Here is a 24,356-nt window from a genome sequence, read left to right as displayed (position 1 = left end):
CAAAATAAAGCACAGTAAAATGTGCAGTTAAACTGTGAATCCGGTTGGGGAGAGTACTCATATATACATGTGTGTGTGTGTGTGCGTGTGACAAGAATAAAATGTGAAGAGTCCGCGATTTGTGATCCCAATCTGTGCGACACAATACGACAAGAATAAAACAGTTGGACTGAGCCGAGAGCGTAAAAGCTGGTCTTTTGTTATGCCCTATGTTGCCAACGATAAAGGGTATGTTGCTTAATATTATATTTTGTTGTAATTTTGGTAACAAAATTTATCATATATTACAGCGCATATAATTTGTATATCGTTTCAACTAATTTTTTAAACTGAAATACATTTCCATTAATTGTCTATTTTCAGAACGCAAGAAAATTTCTTACAAATACATTCATCAAGAACATTTTAGGGTATTTGCTAGTGGAATATTTTTAAATGTTCTATGCTATTCTTTTGCCCGGTTCTTATTGGAATACAGAGAGCGTTGCTTGGCGTGCGTTGCTCGTCGTTGTCGGCGATTTGCCGTGAATTCTTAAAGCGAAATAAACTTCAAGCCTTGGTCAAGGGCTCGTTTCGGTTGTGGAGGTTTCGTAGTCAAAGTGCAGCCAAGAGACATTCACTTTTTAAGGCACTGTTCGTGCCGTTGCATGCGTTCCAGTTCTTGATCGTACATACGCACGCTCTCTCTCTCTCTCGCTGTGTCTCTTTCTTCTGCTGTTTCTCTGTCTCTCTCTCTCGCTTTGGCTGTTCTTTGTGCTTTGTTAGCTGCGTGCCTTGGTATAAATTAAGCCAAATTTGTACGCAACGTTTAGTCCGAAATCGTATACAAAAGTCAACAGACGCGAGACCTCAACGATCGCGCGTGCAACAACAACAGCCACAACATCGAAAGCAACAACAGACTAAAATAACCGTAAATAAATTTGCAAATATTTGCCTACATATATATAGGTAAATACCTATGTATGTATGTACAAATATGCTTGTGTTATTTCCGTTTGATGTTTATAAACAACCAAAAATTGTTTAAAGAAATTGAATATACAAAACAACAAAATGAATTTCCAGCGCAAAAAAGTGAAATTTATTTGTGCAAAGAAAATCTTAGTGCCTTAAAATAAATATTAAAATTGTTTATGTGCTTTAAAGAAATCTAAAACGCGTGCGAGTTATAAACATTAAGATTTCCTTATTACCAAATTTAGAATTGCAATACGATTTTGGCTGATCTGAAATTTTGTATCAGCCATGTTGAAGCTATAAAAATTAAATTTCAATATAAATATGTACACTTTTAAATGAAACGACATCTTTATGGAAAATTGTAGAACATCAATAAATGGAGGATTATATTGAAACTTTTGAAATTATTTAAAAACAACAATTATATAAAGCGCATTAAAAAAGGTTATCAAATATAAAAAACTTATAATTATATAAAAAAAATACAAATAATTAAATATTGAATACATATTAAACTTTAAAAAAATATTCTAAAAAAAAAAAAAAAAAATTGGCTTTTTTCATTATTTATAGAAAATATCTGATTATTTCCAGATACTCCTTCAAAATTTTTTGTTTTTATTTTAAATAATCTCAAAAATAATTTATAATAAAATAAATAAATTAAAGATAGGAGTTAAAATAGAAATATTCTTAATGATAATGGCTTGTCGACGGTGTTAGCTAATTGATTTTTTAATCTTTCTGTTATAATTCATAAACTTGAATCGTGATTTTCAATGTGGGCAACGATCAGTCGTGACTTTTCAACTACGTTTAGCTAATTATCTAGAAACACTCAATCATCAGCAATGCAATTATTTAGCTGATCTTTACATGATATTTAAATATGTTATCTGTAATTAAATTAGTTGGAATTAAACCGGGAACCAAGCACTTTTTGCCACTAAGCCCAAAGTTCAATCAGTTAGCTGACATAAATGATATCGATAGCACCTGCTATCGATAAGTGAATCGAGTGATTCAGCCAAAGCAGTTTTCCACTGTTTACGAAATCAGCCAGCATTGACCCTGAACTCGGTAGGCAGTCAAGCAACAACAAGTGATTATTTTGCCAACTAACTGATTGACATAATTTCGCTCTCTCTCTCTCTCTCTCTCTCTCTCTCTCTTTTTGCTCTCTGAGAAGCAAAGCAAAAATACAAAAACTAAGCAAAAAAGCAAGGCAAAATTCAAACAAAAACGTATTAAACGTGCAACTAACGAAGCACAAATGACAATTGATTAGCCCGCATACGAAAAAAAGGGGCACATGCAACGAATACTATAAAAAAGAGAAGAAACAACAACAGACAACTAAGTATACATATGCAATAAAAATTGCGCATTCGCCGCGTTTGCCGCCATGCATTGCCCTACACTAGTGGCCAGCTGAACATGGCCACCTGTGTTATTGACTTTTTGCAAAGAAGTATTAGAGTTCTCATATTGTTTTTTTTATCATTGTAATCATAGAGGAGTCTTACAATGATAATTTATGGCTTACTGATCTTAAACTAAAAATATGATTTCCTGACCATTCATTTCATTTCACTGAGCTAAATTCTTACCTATATCCTCGGTTCTCTAGATGTCTATATAATTTATTATGCATTTTTCTCAAACCTAACCTAAACTTTTTCTAGCTAAAAGCGATATTCTTTATATATCTGCCTACTCATCTCTTCCTACTGACAGTCTCATACACTCAATGATCCCCATGGCTTACCACACTCAGACAGCCCTCAGCTTTAAGCTTTAGTTTTATTTTAATGACTTTGTCGTTGCCATTTAATCATTTTAATAAAGCTCGCAGCTCAACTAATTGAGCGTGAGTGGGTTTTGCTTTGCTTTGAGTGCGGACAGTGTATATGATTCTCACTAGTATTCGCTGTGTTCTCCCCACGATTCTCACCTACACTCTTTGTGTGTCGCTCAATCTGTTGCGCTCATTTCACTCAGTGATTTCTGTTCGTTCATTCTGTTTATTTGCCGTTTCCTCGACGCATTTCAGCGCATTTGACTATTGTTTGTCTTACGAAACAGAACCAAATCCGGCAACCGGTGCCAGAACAATTCAAATCGAAAATCCTAAGAAAAGCAAAACAGATCATAACAAAGGTGCTTGAAATATAAAACAATAAAAACATTTGTTAGACTCAAACAAAAAACAAAAGAGAAAACAAATAAAGATCGTGTGAAAATAAATATGAAGCTGCTGTGCGGTGTTCTACTGATCACGCTGGCTGTCAGCGACGTTTGGACTTTGCCAGGTAAGTTCTAGACTTACAAAAAATAGAAAAACTATAAAAAAAAAATGTTAAATAATATATAAAATATATGCATAAATAAACAAAAACCAGTTTAAAGTTGTTTAAGCAGGCAGAAAATCTAAGTATATATTTATAAAAAATAAATAGAAATACAAATTTACTCATATTGATGTTCATTTTTTATTTTATTTCCATCAAAGATTGATAATGTTGTTGAAGAACTTTTGAACCCACGGCTGGCTTTTGTTAATGCAAATTGATAAGCAACGCTGGGAGAGTAAATAAATTACATTAATTTCTAGAAGGAATCAATGATAAGATGGAAAAAGTTTCCCTGTTTTTATTTTAGGTATATTTCTTTATAGATGAATTTTAAATAAATGAATCACTATTATTACTAATTTGAACTGAAAAATGAAAGAAAATATTAATTTTTAAAAATAAATTTTTAACTGAATTTATTTCTTTGAGTAAAGAACTTGAAACTCAAGATATTTTCTCTGATTGCCGCAAATTTGTTCTTGGAATTACGTAATTGTATTTGTAATTTGTGATGCCATAATGATGCTCGCGAATTTTGATAAGAACGTCGCTGCTAGCAAACACTTGACAATCGGCAAAATGCATCCTGCAGATTCAAGATGCAAGATGCAAGATACAAGATGAAAGCTAGCATCACTCGCAGTCGCAGCTGCCTCATCAGCGTCGTTGTCGTGGCTGCTGCCACTTGAATGCATAAATTGCAGCAGCTAAAGTTGGAGTTGCTGAATTGGTTGCACTCAGAAGCAGAGGCAGGGGGCACAGAGAGGCGGGTTGGCTGGGGATGGCAGCTGCCACTGCCACTTGAACTTGTCAAATTTGCAGCAGTTAAATCATTTACCAAAGAAATTTCCGAATTTTATGCATATTTTCAGGTTGAGAAAATACAATTTTTTGTTGTTTAACTACAAATTCTTAGAGCTTAGTTGAAAATATTAAAATATAGTAAAAAAATATACAAGAATATTAAAAAACATGTACATATATGTAAAATCTTTTATCAATATCAATATCAATTAAATTGCATACATACAGTTATGTATATTTATTTGTCTATTTTATATTAATATACTTACTTACATATATACATTTATTTATGTATTTATATGTCTATTTCTTAAGTTTCAAAAATGTGTTTTCCCAGCTGTCTAAGCTACAATTTTTTTGCTGTCATATTTGATTACATTTTGTTCTTTGCGATTAATAAGAATTCCGGGTAATTGTATATAAAAAAAATAATAATAACAAAAATTTAAAAAAAAGCTAGTGGGATTCTTTTTAACCATAATTTTTGTTTAATAAAAAATAGTTTTCAAGAAATTTATTTATTTGTTATGATGATAAAATATTAGATTGGGGTTCAGGAAATCAGCATTTTAAATGGGGAATTAGAAAAGAACACGAAAAAATGTTGCAGTCGGGCATTGTCGATTTCATAATACTCATTCAAACCCAGATCTATTTGTTGCCAGCCAATGGGACTGATAATATATCCTCCTTATCTGTATAAAACATAAAAGACATTTTCAACTAATTAAAGGTGATTCAATATTGTAAGAGTTAAAATTTCTGTGACTAGATAATCTCATCCCTCGCTCTCTCTGCTTTATAGGCATGTTTTATGACACACGCATAATTTCTTGTATATGTATGTATGTAATATATATTTATATATATTTGCATTTTAATTCAAGTCTCCTATATATATGTCTATATATATTTATGTCGCTGGCAGTTGTGCCGCAGGCATTCATCAGTTTAATGAACCCACTTCTTGAGAATTGCAATTTCTTTTATTTATTTTTATTGGGCTCTCGTCTTGGCCTGATTTCTTCGCTGGCGCTGTTGCAATTTGTCCAGTGCAATTGTTCCCGAGCTCTTAAGCAATTTCTTCTCTCGCTGCTGCTTATTTTATGTGCTTATTTTCTTTTATATTTTATATTTGACGACATTTATGGCAACTGGCAGCAGCAACAGCCAGGGCCACATGCAATTGGGTTAATTGTGGCTATAATTCGTGTTTAAGGCCTTTACCATGAAATAAACATACGTACCCCAGGGGGGAGGGGGGTTCCGCGTACAAATTGAAACTGCATGTTGTGGAAATTGCAGTTAAATTCAAATAAATCATTTACTTTTCTCTTTTTTTTTTTTTTTTTTGTTCACATTAATAAATTGCCTTATTAGGAATTGTTATTTTCGTTGTATAAACATTCATTCTATTTGTTTATTTGCCTGTGACGCAATTTGTTCAATTTTGTCACAGTTATGCATATACATATAAATAAGTTTATCCAAATTTGTAATTCAATAGGCGTTAATTTTTGGTATTTACAAAAACAAGCCATGTTTGAATTAGTTTCATAAATTGCAGCTAATTAGCTTGGGACTGCATTGTGAATGGATTAATAGAAGTTTTATTTATAGTTATTGTGGTGTGAAATTAATTATTATTGGTAATTTTATAGAAGAGTTGTTTTAATCAGATATGCCAAATAATAATTAATTAAAAAATAATTCGAAAGTATAAATTTGATATAAACTTCTATAAATAATAATAATATACTGCTTTGTTTTTAATATATTATGTATAATATTTTAAAAATATAATATTATTAATTTCTTAAAATACGTATAAACATATAAAATGTAAACATTTGAATTATATATTCACCTATTATGTTTTTTTTTTTTTTTTTTTAATATATTCCATCAGCTTTACTTTCAAATTTATTTATCCCATTCGAATTTGCCTGTCTTAAGTTGTTAATGGAATACACAAATTAATTCTCAAACCAAGTTAAACGATTTGAAAAATGCCAGCAAAAAGCAATAACAAAATAAAAACAAAATGTATAAACAAAAATTTGAATATTGAATATTGCAAATATATCATGTTACAAATCAAAAATAGAAAACATCACGGTTCGCATGTGCGTGGCCAAAGTTTTTTTTATGGGTTTCTTGAACTCGAGTTCAATTGGGATTTTAAATAGAAAATAAACGCTAATACAAAGACTTAAGGTGATTCACAGGTCACGCAAAGTTAAGTGTATCAAAGTGTTCCGGGAGTTTCTCTTTTCACTAGAACTTGCATTATTCATTACCATTGTTTGTATGTATTATGATTGTTAATTTGTGTTAACATTAGCTCAGCTGTGTTATCGCTATTCCTGTTTCAAGTCAGTGCTCTTTTTTGCAAAAAATGTTTTGTGCAAATTCAGAAACTATTTTCGAAGCCTTTCCGCACCTGTGTTCTATTATAGTCTTCATTTCGACTTCTCTGATAGTTTCAGTGCTCTAAATCGAGGAAAATTTTCGGAATCCATTTGCAATAGAATTCACATGACCATTTAGTCTTTTCCTAGGAGGCGCCTTTTGCAGCTCCTTTTGAAATTAAACCAACAATATTCCATTTGATCAAAGTTCCCAGTTTAATTATGTTGATATTATTATTATTATTATTACCTTAATTATCAGAGTTCTACATGCATAAATTGTCTAGTGTGAGTCACAAAGCTTTTTGTTAAATTGCTTACACGTATGCAAGAATATTATTCATTTGTGTGTTCTCTCTCTCTCTCTTTCTCTCTCTCTCTCTCTCCCACGCGTAAATAAGCACTTTTATTTTTGTACAATTAAGTTGATGAGTAAAACTGTGGAAAACGCGGTAAGCCGCTTAGCAGTTTGATTATTTTTGTCTGTGTTTTTTCTCTATTATTATTATTTTTTTTTTTTTTGCTTTTTACATAAAAGAAAATATTTATTTTTAGCCACAGAAAAAATACAGTATTCAAATGAATAATTCAATGGTAAAGTAAATGCCACGTTCTTGTCGTTTTTATTGTCAATTGTCTAATGTTAATTGTTGATTATAGTTGCAAGTAAAAATTTGTGTAGATTTTAATAAAAAAACTTGTATTGCAACTGTCTTTGCTTAAATTTCCAATGAATGAATGAATTAAAATGAAATATTCTAGTGTTCGTCATAAGTGTTGATTACATAGCCAAACGTTGATTTATTATGGTGGGGAGGAGGTGGGGGGAGGCGTTGGTCATGCCATAAGTTGTTTTTCTGAAGCCGTTGCCAGTTTTCATTTGAATAAATAACGAGAAAAATTAAGCTACCTAATGACTGAAAAAATTGTATTTAAATATTTATGAGTCTGTGCAAAAATTGTTGCTAGAAACAAATAAAACAAGACAACTGAGTAAGAGTGAGCCTGACTAGGCGATACCCTAGATTGTGAGACTAGGCAGATTGTGAGACTCTTGATTCTGTTCAGAATCTATAGGTAATAATTTACATACCACCTATTGTATGTTTCATGATATTTGCATAACCATTATACCCGAATTTTCTTTTAGATAGACTGTAGGGTATAGCAATAACAAAAATTACGGTGTTTAAGCTTATAGAGCTTTATTCTGAAAATCCATTAAATTTCAATTTTATATAGGGTCCAAGCTATATGCTAAAAAATTACTAATTAATGTATAAAAAAAAAAAAAAAAAAAAAAAACAACAACAACAACAAAACATTATTTTCTGTACATATATACAAAATTTCACTCTTGTTTTGGAATTTTCCAATAAATGAAAGGCGTATTCCAGATATAATTTTTCTACTAAAATCTGACTGATAACTGACTGATAAATAAAAAAAAAAAAAAATATGAAAAATGTACATTTGCAAATTTATTTAATATATAGTAAATAAGCAATATTATGCAATAAATGAATAAATATTTGAAAGTGTTCCAGAACGAGCAGAGTAAACATGCAGCTTAAGAATGGGAAAAACTTGTTTTCCCTGCTCTTTCTAGAAATGTGAAATATGTTGGTTTATTTTCCTATTTCAAAATAAAATTTCCATTAGTTCTTAGTGTGAAATTGAAGCTGTCTATGTGTAGAATTATTTTGGTCTACTGCTAATTGGCTTCAATTTGGCTGCATTGTTGATATTTTGTTGAGTTCAACGCAAAATTAATAAACAATTTCGTTGTCTGATTGCTTTATCAGCTGCGATTTCCGGCTATTACAATAGCCACACACACACACACACACACACACACACACACTCACACACAGGCATATTCTGCCAATTGTCAACTGTCACGAAAAGCTCTAAGTTAAATGCAACCCTCTGCCCCGCCTCATGCCATCCCCATCATGTGCAACTAATGACTCAGTTGAAGGCATTTGCAAAATTTTAAAGCTGAATAATCATAAATTTTGGCCAACTGTCTGTCTGTTGGCTGTGATTGTGATTGAAAGTTGCACAGGCATTTAGCTCTGGTTCAATGTCACGTAAGCGCTGCAAGGCCTGCCACTGTGGGTGGCACCTACCAAAAGGGGGAGGGGTAGAAGGGGCCATCCTCAGCTGCTGCAACAGCCGGCTCTTTATGTTAATTTATGTGCTGGCAAAATGTGCAAGCGCCTAATGCTCAGCCACGCATGGCGCAAACCCAAAATCAGAAATAAATTACGAAAGGAGGCGATGCGTTGAAGGGGCGCAGTGAGCGAGAGAGAGAGAGCGAGAGAGACAGATAGAGAGAGAGAGAGAGAGAAAGAGAGTATATGACACTGCAGAGGCAGTTGCTCAAATTACACACACACACAAACACACACATATATATACCCATATATAGATATATACATATGTGAATAATTGTGTATTATAATGAAAATACTAGAGTATTACTCAAATAGTCAGCTGGCAATGTCAACGTGTGCAGATTTAAACGATTGTATGTGTGTAGAAGGGGTAGGTGTGTGCGTGTGAGGCACCATTTTGTGGCTGTAAATTTAATGAGATTCCTGTCAAATTAATTTCCGGTTATGATTAGATTTTCGTTAATGGCAATTTGCGGTTTTTGCTGCCTAACCAAAAATGTTCCACAGACACTCGCTGCGAGAGACAGAGATCTATATCTATATCTCTACATACATATATGTATGTGTGCATGTGCATGTGCATATCTGGCTGTCACAATGCATTTACACTGTAATTAACAATGAATTGCCAGCTGCATGGACTGGCCTACGACTCCACGCTCACATTGATTAGCATTAAGTAGTTTAGTAATCATAAATCATGCTCGCAGGAGTCCCTCTGCCTGCATGGCAGCCTGTTGGCATTTATGAAATTTCCTTGGCTTGCATCTTTGAAGTATTGGGCCACATTGACATCTTGCCTGACTGCACATTTTGTCCTGGCCCATTCTAATTGACGGATTTGCTAAAGTACTTGAATATTCAAAATGACTTGTTGGCATTTGCTTAAATAGATCTTTGACTTTTAGTTATGCTTATTATGCTTTGCTAGAGTTTTAGTTAAATTTGAATAGATTTTGTAATTAATCCTTAAAGTCGGATTGTCTTATTAAAGAATGACTTCGCAAAGAGCTCATTTATTTATATTTTATCAACATTTTTGGAGTTGCTTTAATTACATTCTGCTTCAAATTATCTGTCTTCAATTAATTCTCTCATGTTTCACATCGCCTTTCTATGTGCTTCTCAGTGTAATATTTACCAAAATATCTCTTCCAACACTTCATTCAAATCATAATTAGCGCATGCTTCACAGCTATTTATTCCTTTACAATTCTGAACTCCATACCCCGAAATTCATTAGCAATCTCTGCAGCTGATCGCGAAATTCACCTGCAAATCAATTCTGAAAATATATTTAAAATTTTGTGCACGTGTTCAACGTCGAAAAATATAAAAATAATAATAAATCTTAGCTGGCCGTTGATTGAGGAGTTGGAGGCAAACCCAAAAATCAAAAGGTAAAAAAAGAAAAACGCCCAAAATTAAACAATTTTCGTTTTTGCTGGCAAATAATTTGCTACATGTGGCAGTTGGGATGAACGACAAATCATAGCCATTTGGGCTGGTAAGTTTTTCTCTTTTTGAGAGTTGGGAGTAAAGGGGACCCGTGTCCGGGTGCCAAACAATCAAAATCAAATTCAGACTGGGGAAAAAACTCATTTTAAACGCGACAAACGTAACGTTCAATCTTCCAGAACATTGCGTACGTGACACGATTGTCACATTTGGCATTGCCAACAACAGCAACAACAACAGCGACAACAAACAACAGCAACAACAATCAAACAACATTCTGCAAAGGGGCTTACAATGGGGCAAGGTTTTTATTTAGGCATTTTTCTGTTTTTGTTTTTCTCTTTCTTTTTTTTGTTGATCTCTCGCCAAAATGCAAATGAAGTGAATGAGAAATGATTGAATGAATGCGTGAATGAATGACTGGGAAGTGAAGAATGAAGCCAGCACCTGACTTACCTGCCGATTGCAAGACAAGTGCCAGCCACCTGACCCAGCGACCCAAAAAATTAATTAAATTTAATTTTATTGTAATGCAAATTTTATATTTGGTTTAGCGGTTTCTGCCATTTGGGTCACAATTTTTCTTTATTGATAAACATGTACTTTTATTTATTTTTTGGTAGCCAAGGATTTGTGGGCAGCGGTTTGGCCGAAATGTTGGTCTGTGTTCGATTAGATAAACAATTATTTAAAAAAAAAGTTGAAGGGGAGAAATAAAAAATAATAATAATAATTTCATTAAATTGAAAATATTCTAAAATTTCTATGCACTTTAATACGGAAAAATGTGAATGTTGAATCGGTAAAATACTAAGCAAAATAATAACATCTAATATTTATATTGTTTATTTATTTTTAAATGTTATTTTTATATGTATATATCTTAATTTAATTAAAAAATATATATTTTAAATATTAATTTAAAATTTATTTTCTTTTATATTTAAATAAATAAAAAATATGTTAGAAAACAAATATAAAAAATAATAATAAAAAAATATATTTTTGTTATCAACTAAAAAATATATGTTTAAAAAGTGTATGACTAAACATTAAAAAAAGTTTTAAAAATTAAAAAAAATATATATATCTTTGGGAGAAGTTTTGATTTGCGAGTTTCCACTGCATTAACATTCAGGAACTCCCCTAGTTTCTCTTGCTGGATTCCTTTTTAAAGCACTTGAAACCTTAATCTCCAATCCCAGCACGTAGCAGCAAATGAGGCAGGAGAATCGGCTGAGCTGCGACAATATTCAGTGCACGCCCGCAGAGCACGCCCACATTTTCAATTACATACAGGAGCTAGAAAGCCTCAACGGCCTCTACCGCCTCCCCACCCCCTGCTAGGCTAGTGCCCCACTCCCAACACTGTTAAAGGGACGCCTGTGCCGCCAGTTGACAAACTGACAAACTCAATTGTATGCAATTTGGGTTAAAATGATTTCAAATCAGTTGAAAACCAATGCAGCTCAAACTAAAACGAATCAGTGGCATGGGCGTCGTTTAATGGGGGAGTGGTAAGGGGGTCTTAAAGAGTGAGAAATCAGCATCGGTAGAGCCAATGTCCGATGGCCGAGATGCCAGTTAGTTAGTTAGTTTGGCCAGCCAAATGCGAACTTGTGTCACGTTCAAGAGCTCTAAGCAGGGGGAAAATTAGTTTGATGCACGCACACACACATACACACGTGGATAAGCGCACACATCCAAGGGCTGTCAGTTGACTGTCTGTCTGTGTGTTCCCGGGCGCTGGCAAGTGTCAACAGGCATTTGAGCCGAAAGTGAAACTCAAGCCAACCCTTAAAAGGAAGTCATTCCCTCTCTGTCTCTCTCTATCTATCTTTCTCTCCCGTGCACACACACCCACACAAGTGAAAGTGCTCCTGAGCACAGTTGAGTCGTCTGTGCCCAGTGAAAAGCCATTCAATTGATGTGTGCTGATATTTTGTTAGTACGCATTTTTGCATTCCCTATGCTAGAGCTGGCCACGCCTCGTGCTTTTCTAGCGTGACACGACAAGGGTGCAAGAAACTTGTAAATTAAGAAATAGAAACTGAAATAAATACAAGAAAAAATATATAATAGATAAATAAAGTATAAAAAAGAAAATCTAAAATACTTTTTTTTCCCTTTTGGTTATTATTTAATAATTAAAAAAAAGTATTTTAAAAATATTTTAATAATATTGATAAATATTTACCATTCAGCAAACGATCGAAGCACAACTGTCCCTCAGGTCGTCTGGTCTTCAACTGAAGAGGCGATAGCTGGAGGCTTGTCTTTATATAGGGCCAGTCTCTCATTTATGATCCAGCGCTTGAGCCTTTCTTTTGTAGGGAATATATAGTCATTTAGCTATATCTGCCTTGTTTTCCCTGAAACTGGGCAACATCATATGTATTCGAGCAAATTTTGTCTTCTCTATTGACTCTCTTTTGGTATACTCAAGATGGTGAATAGAGAAAGACTATATATTTTACCATAATAATGTTATGCCGAACGTAGACCCTGAATTATAAACAAAATATATATAAATATATAGACATGTCTAATACATTTATTTAATGAATATACAGTGAGTAACATTAATATTCGGTTTTCAATATATATAATGTATATAACTGAAAGTATTGAAATTAAGCTTTAATTGCATTTGAGCTGATTGCAATTGAGTGCAACAAGCTTACTTGATTTTAATATTTATAGCGTTAGAATATTCAATTTCAATTATAGGTTGTCTGAATGCAATTTATTTGCATGTAATCGCACCTTTCTAATTTTCCTTTAATATGAGAATTCAAGTTTCTTGCTTTGTTTATGTTCCTATTAAATGATTGATATTGATTAAAAGAAAATATATGTTTACAAGTAAACAACAAAATAGTTTGTTTGTTTTTCATATATTTCGCTCTCAACGACAAAGACTCCCATCTCTATCCAAAATTCTCTGTAGATAGGGTCTGCTACTGTTGCTGCTGTTGTTGCAAAAAAGTGAAACTTTTAACAAATGATGGACGTGCTGCAAGGCAAGCCCCCTTCACACACACACACACCAACACGCACACACAGCCTCCTTCGTTTTCCCTTTGCTTTCAATGGCTGCGAGAATGAAATTTGTTTAACGACAGTTGCCGCAATGGAATCGATGCCACCCGCTATACATTTGCTTTGTCATTGTGTGGGTGTGTGCGTGTGTGTGTGCCTGTGTGAGTGCTGAGGCTGTGCAGTGGGGTTAGCTGCCCCTTTTGGCTGGCCACACCCCTCGCTTCGACTGCGTGCTATCAATTCTAATTACAAATGTCTACAATGATTTTTCGGTCACCCTACACTGGGGCAGTGCAGATGATGATGATGATAATGATGTGGATGCTGCAGGTGGCGATGGCTCTGGCTCTGGCTCTGGCTCTGGCTGTGGCATGTGGGACTTCGGACTAGGCTTGATTAATGTCACTCGCAGTACAGGCATAATATAAGCAACAAAAACAACAACAACATCGGTCATAGGAGAAGGTGGAGGCAGCAGCTGTGTTTGGTCAGAGTCCGGCGTTGCTGTTGCGGATGCGTTGCCTATTAGAGGTTGCGGCGTAGTTATCTACGCGACTCATCGAAGGGGGGCTGGGGGTGGGGGTGAATTGACTGGCGACTGATTGGCAGCGGCGTGAAAGAGACCATGACACTCTGATAAGCAACAGCTACAAAGAAGGCTGTCCGCTGATAGCGAGATAATTGGCAACAGACGCTGAGTGAGGCCTTGAGGCAAGGTGGTGCAGGTGGGAAGTAGATTGACCTAAAATGAAAGTATGCAGTGAAAGCGAATACAAGAAGTATTCTAGATTAAATGTGTTTGCTTTATAGATTATAATATTAGTAATAAAATAAGATAATGGTTCACATTTAAGCCAAAAGGAAAACCTCTTTACTTATTTAAATGATTTTTCAATTAAATTCACTTTAACACTTTGGTCAACAAGAAATTAATTAAATAAATTGAGCTGCAGGGTATGCAAAGTTGCAATTTTTCGGTCCTATTTTCAAAGTTTCAATTACATTTGATTTCAATTGAAATTCACACTTGATTACGCTTGACTTTCCAAGGCAACAACATTATTAATGCCAAAGATTATTTGATATTAAATCAAATGCTAACAAATAATTTGTTATAATTTTGGTTCATATGCAGCCAAAATTGAGGGCACACATACATACGCAGACGGACAGACAGACACACAGACAAATAGACAGATATGATTGAAAAGCTTTTCACTCTACCACAGAACAGAAATTCGTTTGAAATATGATATGAGCCAGAGGCAAAAATGAAATACGACGTAGACCAAATAAAATACTATGTGACGATAATTACAAAACTGCTCTTGCCCCATCCATAATTTATGCTACACATACATGAGTGTGCATGTGCGTGTGCTTTGGCTTTGTGCGCTCAATCTCGTCTCGTTTGGCTGGCAAATTGCTGCAAAATATGAAATGCTTTTTCCAGCCAAGCCGAGCCGAATTTGAGCCCAAAATGGTAATTAAAATGCTGGCCAAAAGCGTCGGTTGCTCTGGCAGTACACACCTCCCCCCACATGCCCTCTCTCTCGCTCTTTCTCTTCCCCTCCACTCTTGAACCTGTGGCAAAACGCATTTGGAAATTTTCAAGTGCCCACGAAATTGAATATGGCCAGCTTTGGCCAGTGAAAACCAATTCTATGCAATGTGTTTTCCAATTACTTTTCAGCTTCGATTGCCCACATGCACACATACATACATATTCATAGTCATAATGTTTGTAACTATTTTGTAGTGCATCACTCAAAAGGTTTCGTCATATACAAATCTACAATTACTTTTGATCAGAATTTCAAATCAAAATCAAAATCAATCTCGAAATTTTGATTTGTTTGCCGCAAAAACTTTTGTAATTAATAATTATTATTGTAATAGCCATTTTTTGTTCGTTGTATTTTTTTTTATAGCTATACTTTTTCATGTAATTGTTCAGAAATGATCGTAGTGAAATTTTGCAAATATTCGCAACTTTCGCTGCGGGCAATTTCTCATTAAATTCTGAACGTGTTCTATCTATCAATTATTTTGCAATTTTGCGCGCAAATCAATTAAACTTTTCCCACTGAGTTTTTTGCTGTTCACTTTTTGTTGTTGTTGTATTTGTGAATACCCTATAGTTTCGGGGAAGCCTAACGAGGTATAATTGAGTGGAAGGCAGTTGCAGTTGACAGAGAATAAAGTTTTTAGTTTATACTTTATTAATAGTATTTAATAAATAATCTTAACTGCCTCTAAATGAATTTACAAACAAAAATCTCGATTATTATTATTTTCCGTTTTCTTCTTTTAAATAATTCTGATAAGGAAATGAGAATTCAATCTAAAAAAAATCTTAGCTCATCAATCATTGTATAATGATTATGTTGGCCACACCTTTTATAGGGTATTAAGTAGTTCTTGTTCATTGTCTACTTGTGTTTTTTATGACGTATTTTACATTTTAGTTGTGTGCGATTAATGAATTTTTAATAGCCCGCACTTTGGTTAATGTAAAAAGTTGGCATAATAGTTACAGGATGTTCCGCTAGACCTCCCCACTCTGCCACCCACATATCCTAGAGGCAATTGCAATGGCAGGGTATGGTTTAGATAGGATGCGGGGCGGGAGGCTCGTAATTATGGTAGTTGTTGAAGCGAATTGAAGAGAGTTGCTGCAGTTGGAACTTAGTACGTCTGCTTCGAATAATATGTAAATCCCTTAAAGCTTTGTCTAGCTACAGCTTGTTAAATGATTGCATTAAGCGAGATTTTCAAAGTTTATGAATATAAGAAGAATGTGAGGTAGAGAGAAAAGCATTGAAAGTGAATGAAGTTAATATGAACGCCAGTAGGAAAGAAGGTAATCAATGATTATTTCCACTTTGCTTAAAGAAAATAATTAAATCACAAAATGATAATATTAATACAAAAAAAAAAAAAAAAAAAAAAAAAAAGAATAATAATAAAGCACTAATAAATAAACAAAGAATAAAAGAGGACTTAATTAATAATACTAATAATTTATTTATAATTAATAATATGATAATAATGCTATAATAATGCTCTTTATATTTTAAGTAAACTTTGAATATAAGAAAAAAAATAAGGGCAATATTTTTTGTATTTCCTTAGAAATAGTTAAAAAATTAGAAAATCATTCATAAATAAAATTATAAATGATTACTTTTGTTTATAAATCAACAGATCTTGACTCTTCAATACATATAATAATTTTTTGTTGGTAGCACGATTTTCATGCTGTTTTACAATTTTCATTCCTAAACATTTAGTTGCTTCCTGCACATTTATTATTTTCTTTTTCATCAAGGCAAAGCTGCTAAAATGGAAGCAACAATAATAAAGGAATCGCAGCATAGTTAATTATGCAAAATTGTACAATTATGTTAATTAATTGACGCATAGGGCGCCTGAATCGTTCTCCAGGAGCGCTTCGCAGTCTGAAGCGTATTGAGCGCAGGTCCGTTTCTGGCAATTAGCACCAAGACGAAAACTGTTTCAGCACAAAGGGACCAAAAAAAAAAAAAAAAAAAAAAACCAGCCAACAGCAATTGTTGGGCACAAGCCCCGCCCCCGTGGCCGCGTCTGACCCTTTGGGGCGCACAGTTAACTTTACATAATTAGCAACAAATTCGTTATGTTTAGAACAAAAGCGCCGAGTGCTGCGAAATTTTGCCAACTGCCTTTATTAATTTCATAATTCAGAAAAACGGCAACAATAGAACTGAGGGTCGAGGGGCTGAGGGCGAAGGAGAGGTCAGGCTTAATTATTGGAAAATTAATGAATATGCCATGTAGATGTTTTCATTAGGGCCACGCCTGCCGCTTTGTATAGCATTCACATGATTAATAACTCTGTTATTTTGCCCTTTTTTCTGGTTGACTGGGCGTCTCTCTCTCGCTCTCTCTTTCTCTCCGCCCACCTGGCACATCATTCCACTTGTGCTGCAACACATTTTAATTTTCATAAATTCTTTGGCACGCCAAACCCTCGCCCACCACAGACCCCCACTCAAACATGTTTCAATTTGGTTGGCAGCAAAATCTGCCATCGCAACTGCGAACCCCTCCAGGTATGCAACATGAAGCCATGAAATATTATATGCAACAGTGCAGCTGACTTTTTGATCTGCTTTGCGAATGTGCTCAAAATATGCCAGAGGGGTATATAGGTCTTTCTGAAATAATGTAAATAATATAAGATATAAAGAATGTAAAGAATTTCATTGTTAAAAAGAGCAAAACTGGAGATATCAATTGGAAATCCTTCAAGCATAATTACTATAGTTCATTTGCCAGTTGTGTATACCCATTATTTTCATGGCATATGCACATAAACATCCATGCTGCATATTTGCCCGGCTGTAGCCCACTTTCATGTGCGCCATAAAAGGTAAATATTTGCACTTGTAAATGACATTCGTATATGTGACCCCAGCCCACATTTTGTTTATGCTTCTGTTTCGTCAACATCCGATACCGCGCTTCCCTCCCTCACCACTTTAAGCCAACCATATTGCAAGTGCCGTGTGTTTTACTTATAAATCGGCTTAAAAAAAACGAACAGAAAGTGCATTCGTTTTGTGACCTCCTCTGGCGCATATGGCAAAAGGGGGTTTTCCGTCCACGGGGTCACGTACATTTCTGCATTTTACGTACGCATTTTACGCAGCATGTAAATCTCTCATATATCGCATTTCATGCCAAGTCAAGCCAAGTCTTGGCTCGACTTATTTTTAACATCGTTAGTTTTTTTTTCTTCCTCGTTTTGCTGCTGCCACTTGTTGTATGTCAGTCTCAGCTGCTGAGATTTATGAAGTGCCATATGGCCGAAGGGGAACACAGATTTATCTAGGAACCGAAACTGAAAGCCGCCTGATTGAATGCTCACTGTGGCAGCAGTTGCAAGCTGTTATTTATTTACCCCGACGACTGTACGGTCGCCGAATGGTTTATTATGGAAGGATGGTCTAGTTTTTCAGGGGAAAGATAGATAAGCAAGTAGGCGTTCAATTGGAGATGAAACATAAATCATATAAACAAACAACGAAAATTAATATTTCATATATTATATTTTTTATTTAATTCATTAAATAATTTTATCTATCGATATTGATCGATTGAAAGAAATATATAAATCGATTTTCGTGGATAAAATTGTATTTTGCCTGTTTTACAAGAAAACGGGAAATAAAAAGATTAGATCAGACTTTCTTAATTTGCTGAAAACACTTGATATTTTTCATGTGAAATATAATATATTAAAGAAACAATTAGGAATATTAACAAAATTTGAAAACAAAATATTTTTGATTAGCAATTTTATAAAAATTTATTTGATTCTAAATGTGTTTAAAATTTGCAAAGCCAAACCCTATTTCGATTGCAAATTATAAAAGGAAATATAATTCGTCAGATCTTCAAATAATTAATTTAGAAAATGTAACCAAATATCTGTACAAAATTTTGAATCTGTTAATGGAACCTTGACTTGGATTAGTGAGAAAGCTAGCTCTTTATTATTTCGAATCATTTTACAAAGAGCTCTCATCAGCATTTCGCTGTTGGCCAACTAATAATGGCTCGACATTCAGAAGGTCAGCGACGGCAGTCGAGATATTTTCCTATAGACAACCTGCGCTGCGCTACAAAATATGCAAAATGAAAAGTCTAATAAACGCTAATGAGGCCACTAAATGATTAGCACAAGGGGCAAAGGGAAACAAAGGGATTTGCAGCGCTTTGCGGTTTCTGCTTACGAATTTGCTGATTTGGCTTATTTCATGGGCAGCTCTGGCCGCTAATTTATGAGAGGGCGTGGCTCGTCTTGACTATGCTTTTAATGAGCAGTAAAATGTATTTTTTATTTATTTTAATTTTAATTTAAATTTTCATTCTACTTGCAGCACGCAACAGTCCGCAAGACGATGCGGAGGTGATTCCTCTGCCACAGGCTCAGCCCGAATCGAGCGATCCAAGTTTCCACGATTTTAAGGGCGTAATTGATACGGGCGCTGGCAATCCGTTCCTGCAATCGAATCCATCTGTCTTCCGCTTTAACCTGGGCTTTGCCAATACCTTTGATGGTAAGTTCTTCTTCTTCTGTTGCTGTTGTTATGGCTGCCACGTGATGCATGTGCAATTGCAATTGCATTTAATTACAATTTGATGTTGCCCTGACCTCAGATGCGTATAATTACAAAGTAGGGGATGCACTTAATGCACTTTTCATTATTATGGTTATTACATGATGGAAGTTTTTTATGATATGATTGAACAGAAGCAAGACATCAAAGTCCAGTTGCAAAAAGTATGTAAAATATCTGAAGTTAACAGGAAAAGATAAAAATATGCATTGATTGAACCTATTGGAATCGAAAAATTGTTGAATTTAATATGATATTTTGAGGAGTTTATAGCAAAGGCATTATTATTAGTTTAAAAAAACGTACTTGATATAGTTTAAAAAGAAATTAATAAAGACATATTTATTAGGTATTTGATCACTTTTGGATATATTTTGTTTTTATATTTTTAACAGAGATATTGTAGGACTTATAGTTTGCTTGGTAGGTACAAAGGATGATTGTAACTTCTTCTTTACAGTTCAGGATAATTCCTTGCAGGGCACTTCCGACTAGAATAAATTTATATTTCAACTGTTGTTCCAATTTTATTGTTATATTCGAAATCTTAAAATTCTCTAAATAATCTGTAAGCCCTTAAAAAACTTTACATTGCTTGACCGCAATTTCCTCCACACCAGCTCCCCACTCAGCTTAAGTGAGATCTCAAAAAATGCCGCACAGATAAACTTAACGGGGGTACTGGAAAATGTAAACAATTTATCAAAATATTATGTCAAAAATGTTGTATGGGCCAGACAAAGTTTATGCCTTGTACTTGTCTTCTCTCTCTCTCTGTCTCTCTCCATATATAAATTTATATTGATATGCATGTGCTGGGTCACAAAACTCTGCTGACCATTAAAAGTGAAAAGTTTGAGCCTTCGGGCGAAAAAAAAAGGCAACAACAACAGCCAGCATAGAGGAAAAAACATTTATAAAATGACCGGCTCTTAACTAGGGATGAAGAAGTGGCCAAAACTTCATAAATCTTTTGCTAACTAATACGCTGACAAAAGTTCTTAAGCCAATGGTTCGTTTTATATGCAGAAAACTTTTATTCGGCATCAGCTTCAAAGATAACAAGTGAATAACAAAACACTGAGAAAAACTTCTGTGCTGTTCACAGCTACTTGACACTGAAAGAAAGTGTGTGGCATTTATGAATAGACTTTATGAAATGATAAGCTGTCCAGGGTTTGATATACTCTAACAGTTACTTAAACATAAGTACAAGGCGTTCATTTTCAATTAGTTAACAGTTTGATTGCTAGCTATCAGCTTGACTGTTAGTTAACATTTTGATTGTTAGTTAAACCGCATGTTAGATACTTTGCATGCCAAAGGACTAATGGTGACACTGGCTTGGCATTACTATTATGGAATGAAACAATTTTAATAATGTATGTTATAGGAAATCCAAATTCATTTGGTGAACTTCAGATATTTGATATTGAAAACTTAGCCACTAATAATATATGAAATAAAATCTGATTCAAAAATATATTTTAAGTTAAAGAGTTTCATTATAGCCCTTTCCACCAAACTTGTTAAATCATAAATTTGTGTTTATGAGTGTATAAAGTTTTCACTCAATAATTCAAAATAGCTGAAATGATGCCAAACTAATAGTAAAAAGCCCTTTTTACAACTTCTAGAACCTAAATAACCTTCAATAAAGTTCAGAGGTCTTCGTTTGTAGAACGATGTCAAGCATTTGGCTGGTCAGCTATTTGATGTACACTTTAAACTCATTAGAATGCAACAAGCAAATGAATGAGCCCCATGCCAAAGCCAGGCTAACAATGCGGTCAAGTATTTATGACAAGGTTCGCGACAAGAGAGAAATACAGAGAGGAAGAGAGAGAGAGAGAGAGAGAGGTGGGAGAGAAAAATAGTAAGCTACAGCAGGCAAAGAGTGAGAACTCTTACAGTAGACGGTTAGATAGATGGTAGACTCTGGTATGGGACAAAGAGGATTAGGTAGCAAGCAGACGGCGACACAGAAAACGCTTCTTTTATTTTCTTTAGTGCGTTTACGGATTAGGGAATTTAAACAGAAAAACGCATTAGCTAGGCAAAAGGCGTCTACCGTCTGGGCATCATCAAAGAGATGACAACAAAAACAACAATAACAACCAGAGACAAGTCGATTCCAGATGACATTTTTGGCACTTTTCAACACCTGCGCTAGTTCCCAGGGCGAGTCGCCTTTGTAGCTGCTCTCGTAAGCGCAGAGCTATTTCAATTTGACGGTGGCCTCTCTATTATTACTATACCCTATTGTTTAAATTAACCAAAAATAGGTATTACAAAGTTAGCAGCTTCTAAATTGCCAGGAAATGCTTAGGAATCATCGATGAATATTACTTCTTAGAGAGCTATCGACATATTTATATTGATTTCCCAGTTCATTTTTACCTAGAACCTAGAATAGTTTGTTTTTTTTTTTGTTTTGTTTTTTTTTTCTTCTGACTTTATTCATATCCATTTGAATAACAATATTTGCAGTTTAGCCCGAAGTTCTCTGTTTGTTAATAGTAGCAGTCATTAAATAGTTTTTATTGGTCAAAATATTACTCTTAATGTAAGAAAATGAGTATAAAAATATTTCAGATCTCTCGCAGATCTACGCATCTCTTTATTGTGCAGAGTATAGCATCGTCGAGCACACCTACCTACCACTTTTCCTTTGCTTGTTTTCGCGTTAAATTATACCACAGACAACAACATTTTTTATGCATTCCCATTTTGCAGACATTTTCCGCCGTCTGCGCGCTCGCCTCTGGCCCATCGCCGTGGATGAGGATGATTCGGTAGCTGGCTCTGGCGACTCAGCCGAGTCTCCCCTTGGCTTCGGTCTGCGCCCGCTGACACCGCTGAGCACCAAGAATGGCAATACCACATCGACGGTTAAGGTGAGCCAAGATCAAAGTGTTACAGAAGCGTTCGAAATCTCAAATGCATTTACTATATAAAAGGTGGTCGATGGTCACAAGGTGGAGATCAACGAGACCGTTTACGGCGACTCGAACAGTCTGTTCAAGGTGCGTTTGGTCAATGTTCGTCCGCTGGAGAGCGGCGAGGAGGTGGTCGAGGGCGTCATCAACAACCATGGCGATTTCAAGCCGGTAAGTTCGCCCAGCACATCGGCCCCTGCGACCCGCAGCGAATTGGACGATATGGAGGACGACAACGATCGCCGTGAGCCGCTCGAGAAGCAGCCTAAGGACAATGAGGTGCGCGACATCGATGAGCCTCAGGTATAAAAGCTTTTCACAGCATTTCCACGCAACTAAAAGAAAAAAAAAAAAAAAAAAAAAAAAAAAAAAATCTAACCAGGAAAAGTTTGCCTTGCCAATAAATATATATAATACAAAATCCGCGTAGCGCTCTACTAACCGATTATATATATATATATATATATTTGTATATATGATATATAAACAACATGTATATTGAGCCAACTATGTAAACTTGTCATGTATATAAAAGAATTATTTCTAATATTCTTTTTTTTCAAATAAAGTTTTTGCATAAAACTAAAAGTATAGAATTGTATATATATATATATCTGTATAAAACTGTTAACTTAGAGGAATTCAAGTTATTTGTTGTGCCTGCTTTTATTTCGCAACTAATACAACTAATCTTAAGGCAACTGGTTTGTGGACGGCTGTGGCTATGGTAATTTTCATTTATTTATTTCATAGTATTAATTGAAATTTAAATCTAATTTTTTTTAGCTTTAATATAATATCCACATTTGGTTTTTATGCAATTTATTTATTTTTAATTTTCAATTGTTTGCGTTTTTTTCTGCTGATGCTGCTGCTGAAACCATAATTAAGTTTTGTTTATTTGCCTGGTCAATAAACTGTCAGCCAGCCGCCGCATTCATAAATATTTTATTAACACGACAAAATGTTTAATTGTGCAATTAGATTTTCTACTTTTTTCAATACACTATTGAAGTTCTGTATGAGAGAGAAAAGCATTTGTAATATAAACTATTATGCTTTCTCTGCGTATGTATTTGTTGCAAACATCAATACGTCAATAACTTCAATTGAAATAATTTTTATTTATATAATTATAAATAATTATTGTCAGCTCGATTATATGAATCGATTCATTTATTACTGACCAGTTTACTGAATATCTTCTAGTCGAGTGTATACCACTGGATAAGCTTATTATTATTATTATTATTTTAATATTCATATATTTGAATTAGATGTATGAGAGTTATTTTTTGTTGTTGCACGGATTGCGTCTAAATTAATAATGTAAAAAAATTATAAATTTTTATTATATGTCAACGGGATGCATAAAAACAAATTATATATATTGAATATGTTGCTATAAAAAGCGTAAATGAGTTTTCATTTCTAATTACATAGAAGGTAAAATATTCACAGAGTATTTCCATAATTAAACCGTTGTTTTGACAGTTGAAAAATAATACTAGCTATAGGTTTTGCTAGGAAAAAAAAAAATATATACAAACAAGCAGAAATATGTCACGTTTTTAATGAACTTGACTATAAGAAGAGTGCGTACAAATTTTCCAGTTAATAATAATAATGATCGAAATATATAAAATAAATATTAATATATTGATAATCAAATGATATTTGCTCTACTCGAATAAGCTCCAATATTACAAAAGATCTCTATTCGTTTGTACACATTTACACACATATATTTATACACATATTTATATCGCTGATTGAGTTTAGAAATTGCTTTAAAGGCAATTTTGCTGGCCTATTAATTTTGCAATACGATACAGTCTTTCCTTAGTATTATAGGAAATGTTTTTTTTTTTGTTTTTTTTTTCGTCTGCCTCTGAGCTCAGATTTTGCAACACGTTGCAGTTGATGCAGCAATTTAACGGTACATGCATCATATATGCGGTTTTTCAAGTCCATTAATTACTTTTAGCCATAATAAAAATTAATTTATATTAAAAGTCATGTGCGCCAAGCGCATAAA

At 34.1% G+C, this 24,356-nt stretch overlaps 1 protein-coding gene across 1 annotated transcript; it reads left to right on the top strand.

Moving 5' to 3' along the window:
• Positions 1 to 822: 822 nt before the first annotated feature.
• LOC6577536 lies at positions 823 to 22,906 on the top strand. Its single transcript, XM_002003465.4, has 5 exons — positions 823 to 913; positions 3,017 to 3,275; positions 19,140 to 19,319; positions 22,116 to 22,276; positions 22,340 to 22,906. The coding sequence occupies exons 2-5, from the start codon at positions 3,212 to 3,214 to the stop codon at positions 22,625 to 22,627; spliced, it is 693 nt and encodes a 230-aa protein (XP_002003501.2). The 5' UTR covers positions 823 to 913; positions 3,017 to 3,211; the 3' UTR covers positions 22,628 to 22,906.
• Positions 22,907 to 24,356: the final 1,450 nt, after the last annotated feature.

This window comes from Drosophila mojavensis, unplaced genomic scaffold, assembly GCF_018153725.1.
Source record: "Drosophila mojavensis isolate 15081-1352.22 unplaced genomic scaffold, ASM1815372v1 contig_36, whole genome shotgun sequence".
Lineage (NCBI taxonomy): Eukaryota > Metazoa > Arthropoda > Insecta > Diptera > Drosophilidae > Drosophila > Drosophila mojavensis.
This window is presented reverse-complemented; position numbering and strand designations above follow the sequence as displayed.

What these genes read in the sequence shown, in the direction of transcription:
- LOC6577536 (XM_002003465.4), top strand. Translation starts at nt 3,212, where the DNA reads ATGAAGCTGCTGTGCGGTGTTCTACTGATCACGCTGGCTGTCAGCGAC. An exon ending in CTTTGCCAATACCTTTGATG is followed by an intron (nt 19,320 to 22,115) that starts GTAAGTTCTTCT and finishes CCCATTTTGCAG; the next exon opens with ACATTTTCCGCCGTCTGCGC. An exon ending in ATACCACATCGACGGTTAAG is followed by an intron (nt 22,277 to 22,339) that starts GTGAGCCAAGAT and finishes ACTATATAAAAG; the next exon opens with GTGGTCGATGGTCACAAGGT.